This window comes from Lepisosteus oculatus, chromosome 3, assembly GCF_040954835.1.
Source record: "Lepisosteus oculatus isolate fLepOcu1 chromosome 3, fLepOcu1.hap2, whole genome shotgun sequence".
Taxonomy (NCBI): domain Eukaryota; kingdom Metazoa; phylum Chordata; class Actinopteri; order Semionotiformes; family Lepisosteidae; genus Lepisosteus; species Lepisosteus oculatus.
In genome coordinates this window covers 65,556,929-65,564,412 of record NC_090698.1, presented here as the reverse complement: position 1 = coordinate 65,564,412, position 7,484 = coordinate 65,556,929, and the positions used below count along the sequence as shown (strand labels likewise).

General features: G+C 36.3%; 1 protein-coding gene across 3 annotated transcripts in view; it reads right to left on the bottom strand.

Moving 5' to 3' along the window:
• Positions 1-515: 515 nt before the first annotated feature.
• The window catches only part of rab27b (RAB27B, member RAS oncogene family), a 66,183-nt gene continuing 59,214 nt past the window's right edge, over positions 516-7,484 (bottom strand). For all 3 annotated transcript variants that reach the window (XM_015362359.2, XM_015362345.2, XM_006626579.3), the window contains exon 6: positions 516-7,243. In XM_015362359.2, the coding sequence (XP_015217845.1) occupies positions 7,057-7,243 (187 nt within the window). In that variant the 3' untranslated portion in view covers positions 516-7,056. The remainder of the gene's footprint in view (positions 7,244-7,484) is intronic.

The following is a 7,484-nucleotide window of genomic DNA, read 5'->3' as shown; positions in this document are numbered from 1 at the left end:
GTTTGAATGAAAACAGAAAACAGTATTTTTTGACTGGTATTATTAGTATAGTACTGAGGACAGAAGATTAACATTAACCAGACTGCATATATGTGTAAAGAGATTTTTCTTTAGAAGTATCTGGTTCACAAAAGTGGTAAGTTTTTTTTTAGTTAATTCTGCCTTTTTCTAAATGATGTAAAGCTTTAACTTCACAAATGTATTCTTTGCATTAGAGGACATTACAGTTTTATTCCCAATACTGACAAGCTTAATATGTATCACCTCAGACTTTTAATACAACTTATAATAAGGATACCCTTGGACACTTAATATAGTTTCCCCTTTATATGTGGACCTTTAGGAATTCTGTACTGTTAGTACCAAGAATCTTATTGTTATACATCACTGTTAAACATAGTATGTTTTTCGCAAAGTTTGATTCTATCCTAGTATCGCTAAACTTTCCTTTTCAAATATTTACGTTCGAACCATCCCAACAAAAACATTAACAAAAGTTTCAGGAGGAAAAAATATGGGCTTGTTTTAAATGTTTTATTCAGTAACAAAGAAAAAACAATTGAATTATCAACACTTTTTCCAGAAAGTTCAATAGCACAACAATCTCATTTAAGATTTAATGTTCCTTTCTAAGTTTTCTCACCTTGAAATGTGGTTTTGGATGATTTAAAATTATTTACAAGTTTCTACTAAAGTACTTCACGATTGCTTGCAACAGTCCTAATTACACCACTGATATCCAACTGGAAGTCCAGCAGGCAGATGGCAGATACGGTATAAAGCCTCCTTTTTCCTGAACAACAGTAAATAAGCAAAATAAAAATAAAGTCCACCCATTGAAGTTTAGTATTCCAAAATAGTTCTGTAAATTATAATGCTGTACCCATAAATATAAGCATTCCACACTGAGTGATAACAATGTGCTATAAACAAACCCAACTAAAAAAAAATATTATTCAGTTAAGTTAACCATTTTCTTCTAACACCCAAAGAAGGCTCCACAGCCAAAATGTTACCTTTCTGTTCTTCTCTTTGCAGCATGGAATAAACGTTTACTTGTTCCTTCACTGAGTTAAGCCTACTAACAACCACAAACACAGCTGATAGCATTATACATTGCCACACTGTAGTATGAGTGCAGAGCACATCCTAAACAATACATTCTGTATTGACACTCTACTCAAAGCACTTTACAGGTAATGAGGATTCCTCTCCACCACCAATGTGCACCACCCACCCACAAAGGAGGCAGGAACATCTTATCTGCACAATAAAGTCTGCCAGAGTCTCAGATAGATATTTCTGTCAATAATGCAAGTAAGTCTGTAGTGCAAGCAAACTGAATTAGAGATGGGACACGAATCAACAATCTTCAGACTGTATAAAGAACACACAACCACAAGGTTTAAATTCAAATGAAAACAGCTGACATCTTTCTAATAATGCTATTAATATAAAGTTTGCTGAAAAGAGGCCTTTTGTAGTTCATTCTCTTAAACTACATCTATTCTTATATTTCATTCTCTGAAATTATTATTAATAATGAATGAACAGGACAAAATGTACACACCCTGTGTGTATACTGGGTAAAACTCTGAATGAAAAATGACACTCTGCATCATTAGGTGTCCAGGCAAAGTCTGTTTGTCTTAACACTGAATATATAGAAAGGGTCCTGACATATGTATGTGGCATGCCAGTGTCCCTGTGGCTAGAGATTAAGATTTGTCATACAAGTGAGAATACATTCCGTGGTGCTGCCACACAGTGATAATGGGTGCTGTAAAAATACAGTATACTAAATTGGTAATTCACAACAAAGTTCTGTTTCATAAAAGCACAGTGGGTTTTTAAATCTTTATTTGCTTGATTAAAAAAGAAACAGAAATACCTTGAGTGAGTGAACTTGGGAGATGAAAATGCTATCCAGATCATTTAATGAACGAGCAAAACCCATTCTGTAGAAATTTATCCTGAAATGCACTTCACTTCAGTGCTTCAAAAACATTCAACAAGTGTATACTTTGCCACAAAACACCCTTCAATCAAGTTGTCAAATCAAACAAAACTATTTTACTATTTAACAGTGCAACATCATGTTTTGTCAAAGCAACAGCCATCTGTAGGGAACAACAGAAACCCACTGAAATTAAAGGGATACATTTATCAGATCTATAGATAATATAACACTGACTATATCAAAGCTCATCCTCAGGTTGCTCATGCTAAAGATGCACTGAAATACGTTTAGTACAGCCTGGCAAAATATTAGTGCACACACTTAAGAAATTTCAGGCACATCAATATTCAAAGCATATTTTTTCTTCAAATACATAAAGAACATTACAAATGCTCAAAATGTTTCTCTTTTAAGATCATGAAAATTTTAAATCTGCCATATGGTTACGTATATATTTATATATTTTTTTGCTTCACTTTATATTCTGATGCATTAAAAATATTCAGTAGGTCACAACTCTTACAAGTATGTTTTTACACAAAATTATTGGTCACACAGCATCACAGGCACATTACGGAGAAGAGATCTTCCAGACAATGTAAACTTTTAAGAATGGCTATGAAGTCCAAAGGATGACATAAAACAAAGAAATGTCACATTGTTTTTTTTTTTTAAATCACGCTTCTTTTCAGCTTTAAATATCAATTCAGCAAAGGGCTGATACCCCATAACAAGACAGCCCAGGAGCTCTGGTTTGGCAAATTTCACAAACAGACCTGTGCCTAAACCAATAGTTTAGGATGATACAGTAGGCTTCATACTTACACGGCACAGTACTGAACCAATCATGCAAAAGAGATACCTCAAAGAGATAACAGTAAAGGAAACAAATGTTTACTCTTAAACAGGATGCTCCGTGCATTAGTTGGGAGACTGTGGCAGTGGAGGAGTTTCCACGCTCTTCCCTTATGACACGTTGCTTAAACAAGAAGAAATATGGCCCTGCAGCCTGTGAGGTTTTCACTGTCATGAAAGTGAAGTGGACTGTCCCATTCCACTCGATGTCACGTGACTGAAAAGGACCGATATACAAATTGATCACGCACAGAGATCTCATGCTGCTTAGGTGAAAAGTCGTGACGTGAACAGAGGTGCACACAGACTCGCATGCTGAAATGCATGAGGTGTCAGGCGACGCCTCACTTGAGTGCAAGTGTTTCAGTGCTAGGCTGGTGTAGTAAAGCTGTGAATTGCAAATCTGCCATGCCTGTTCAGTTTTTTTTTTTACTGCACCTGCTTTCATTGTCTGTCAATGTCACTGATGGAGTAAATTACATCTGCACTAATTAATAATGACCTTTAACCATGACATTTCCAAATGAAAGAAAAAAAAATTATACTTAACCTCACATTACAAAATTGGACTACCCAATCCAGCTAGGTCATACAGGTCACATAGCTGCAAATGAGTTGGGATATTCCTTCTGTGCATGCTTCTGAAACTACTGTAGCAAATGAGGGTTTCGATAAGAATAAGGTGGTGGATTTCCCATGTTTTACATCATTCTTACAAATAAATGAAAAATTGATTCCTTTCCCTCCCTGTGACTACAATCCAATTGTATAGAGCAGTTGTTTCCAGCCCTGGTCCTGCAGAAACTTGTCCTGGTTTGTGCACCAGCAGAGTTCTCAATCACTGACTTATTGATTTCAGTTTTGTTTGGGAAATATCCTCAAATTTCCTTTTAGTTCTTAAAAGGTCAGATAAGGTTAATAACTGGTATTAACCGTGCACGAATTTCTGGGTTTCAGAACTGATGCGTTTCTTGAAAGGCAAACTAAAGGTTAAAAGTAGAAGGAAAAACTGAATTGAAGAAAAAAAAAGTGCTGTGGCTATCTGTCATTTCCACCTGTAAGTTAAAGATTTATCAGCTCGTAGGAGCTGTTTAGTTAGTAATAATGGGAAGAAAACTGAGGAGAGCAGAAGTAATCAGCATGGTGACGTTATTGGGAAAAAAATATCCTTTAAGTAGGTTATTACACTAGCAAGGAATGTTCCTCCAGGACCAGGGTTGGGAAGTACTGCTCTAGAATAGTGTTCCCAAATGTGCAGACACACAGCCTCTTCACATGTAAAACAGTACAAGTGGAAACCGTCCCACACAGGGAATCCCCTGAACACTAAACACTGTTGAAGGAGCTGTCCAAGTACCCTTTAATTTAGTCCCTGAATGGAAACTGAAGAGTCAGATATCCATCGGTACCTGGAAATGTGATGAATACAGCTTGAGCATCCCTCCAACTTCAAACTAATGAGCACATTGTGCTATTTGGTAACAATCTGACACAGAGCTGCGTACAGAAATGTGTTAACATGTCAAGGTGAAAGATACAGACTAGAAATGAAAATAGAAATTAAAGGATATTATGCTACAGAAACAAAATCGCTTTTTTTAGTGCAGAAAACATTTTGTACACCCAGGTCCCTAATTCCCCTTTAACTGAGTTTTGAACAGTCCTTGGTTACAGTCCCATTATAGATGTACAAAATACCAAACATCCATCCATCCATTTTCTAACTGCTCCTTCCGAATCAGGGAGCCAGAGCCTAACCCAGCAAGCAACTATTGCAAGGCGAGATAAATCCTGGATGAGTTGCCAGTCACAGACACAGGCACACACTCCCTTACTCCAGGGCAAGCTTTCCCAGAATCCAATAAACCTACCAGCATGTTTCTGATCAGCGTTGTGAGGCAGCCATGCTCACCACTGCCCTGCCATGCTGCCCTAAAATACCAGACTCTTGATGTTGAATTCGAAAACTTAAATGGTTCTTAAATTTAAAAAAAAAAAATGAAAATAAAGAGGCCACGACACTGAAGAAGACACCTCCATAAAACTGAAAAGAACTGGAAAGTGAGAACTGCATAAATGTATTAACACAATCTTCTCAGAAGGCTACTCTAGCTGGAGTGTCTGATGTCAACACAAAGAACTTCTGAAGTTTCTATATACTTTATATACCATAGTTGCACATATTGGTAGGTCCGTATTCTCAATCGCCATCCCAAAATGATGATTCTTGCAAAGACTGATCGACCTGAATTGTTTGCCCAGGAACACATCACGTACTGTATATTTCTACTTTCAAAGAATGATGGAAATCCAATCCAGAGAATGTGTTTATATCTGGTTGTCCTCAAAATCCATCAAAATAATCAAAGCAGTTTGGATGATACTGATGACAATACAATTTAAATTGATATTTTTCACTGGTTAAATGAAGAAAGTGATTTTTTAAAAGACGTTAGAAGCACTTTGCATGAAGCACCACTTACCATGCTGATGAAATCAGATGCATTGAATTTTGCACTAAGAGGAAGGTTATTTCAGTTCACAGAATTACAAGGGACCAGTGAAAGTTTTAAATAATGCCAGTACTGTAATTTCAACAAATGTTTAATGTATTATGCCATTTTCTGCAAAAGGTTTATTAGATAAAACTGAAGATAATCTTGTTCCTAGTGCAAAATCAAGTACATCCAATGCATAATATCTGCTCTTTTAAATCCATCTAAAGTTTATTTTTCAATCATATATCCAGGTTTTACATTTTGATTTCATTAACTCAATTTTATACTCTCCACATTCACAAAAATGTCATGTTGGCTTCATTGAGTCTTAAAACAGTAATATGCATAAAAACACAGAACAGATATAACATATCTAGGACGTTTGATAATGCAATAGATTTTTTGTCCTTTTACATTTATTATTTGAAAAACAGATCAAGAAATATAAATTTATTAATAACTTTCCTATATCTCCAGAAATGAAAAAAATAAACAAAAGTAACAAAATGTTATTAGAAACATTCAAAGTGTAGTAACACAACCATACATCAAGTCAGCTGTAACTTATTTCTGATATGTGGAATATCACCAATGCCAGGTGATATATATATTGTATATAAGTATTTTGCAAATGGAAAGGTTGTGTGTGAAGGCAGATAATGATGTATTGGCCAAATGAAAAAAAAAGAGTTTTTGGCACATAGTAACAGCAATTATTCCAGGCAATCTCCTTACATGAATATATAATTTGAATGCTTTTGTTTTTTTAAATGGTTCTAATCAGTGAATAGCACAAACTAAGGCTCATTCCACTCCATATTGTAAATAATGGCTAACAGCAGGCTTAGAGTACACCCTTTTCCCTGTCAGTTGCCAGACATATAGAAAAATAAACTTTCCTGCCAAAGAAAGAGACATATTTATGTAGTTTAAATTTAAAACCAGATATTTGATTGGAGACTTGATGAAGTATCTCAGTTGCTAACCATGTTTGCCCGTTACCTAATTGGCACTGAAGGTTCAGCTACAATCTGTAATGTGGTCTCCCAGTCAAAGTACGTTTGGATTGCTGAAGCCTGGTCATTACGAAACTGATAAAACACAGCAATATTATCACCTGTGCATGTAACTGTTATTTACTTGCTTTTTCCAGTTTTCTGGAAACAAGAAGGATGCACATCTAACTTTTCTATAAAAGGAAACACAATATAACGAATAACCCAATGAAGGAAATATTGTAAACCTTGCGGGCAGTAATTCAGCATCGGTCACTGCCACGCCATCTTGCTCACAACCTGGAATGTCTAATAAAGGCAATGTCATGCACATCTCATGAAAGTCACGGCAGACAATACAGGGGTTGCAGAAGGGCCAGTCCTCCGAAGAGACCAGACAAATATTTGAACTATTAATGGCAAAAATAAACTTCTAATATAAGGTTTTTTTTAGTGAAGGATCTCGCTTCAGTGTCTACTGAGTCGTGTTTTTCAAAAAATAATCTTATTCCAGGAGGGATGGGAGAAGGGGTAAGATACATTTCTATAACAGTATAATATCATAAATATTCACAAATGATACCCAAGATATCTGTCAAGGAATCATGAGAGGCCAATTGTAATCCTATATGGTCTAGGGCAGCTGCCAATCTGTATGGCTAGCTGTGGTTGTTTACCTAGACATTTTGTTTTGTTTTTTAATTTTCTGTCCACAGATAGGCTTCTCTTTACAGAGGAGCGATGCAGTCTAACAGGCACACTTTCTCTCAGCAGCAGGCAGGGGCTCTAGCTTCCCAGAGCCCCCTCCATTGGGTGACTCCTGCTGGGTCTTCTCCACACACTGCTCCATGCGCTTCATCACCAGATCGAGCAGCGTGATGACTGCCTTGTCAACCTCAGAACCTGTAGCTGCACTGGTTTCAAAGTAGGGTATTCTGTCAAAAATGGAGAAAAAAAAAGAATACATCCTTATTACTTTGCCACCAGAAAGCTCTGGACAAACCGTGTACACTGCAATCATTCATTTATTTCTCTTTGGGGAAAAAATCTGCATGTTTGTGCAAAATACCTACATTAAAAGAATGTCTGGAGTGTGTTTTCATTAAATAACAACCTTATGATATCAGCAGGAAGAAGAAGAAGTTGAAAATGTGTCTAAAGATTACAATCTAGGTC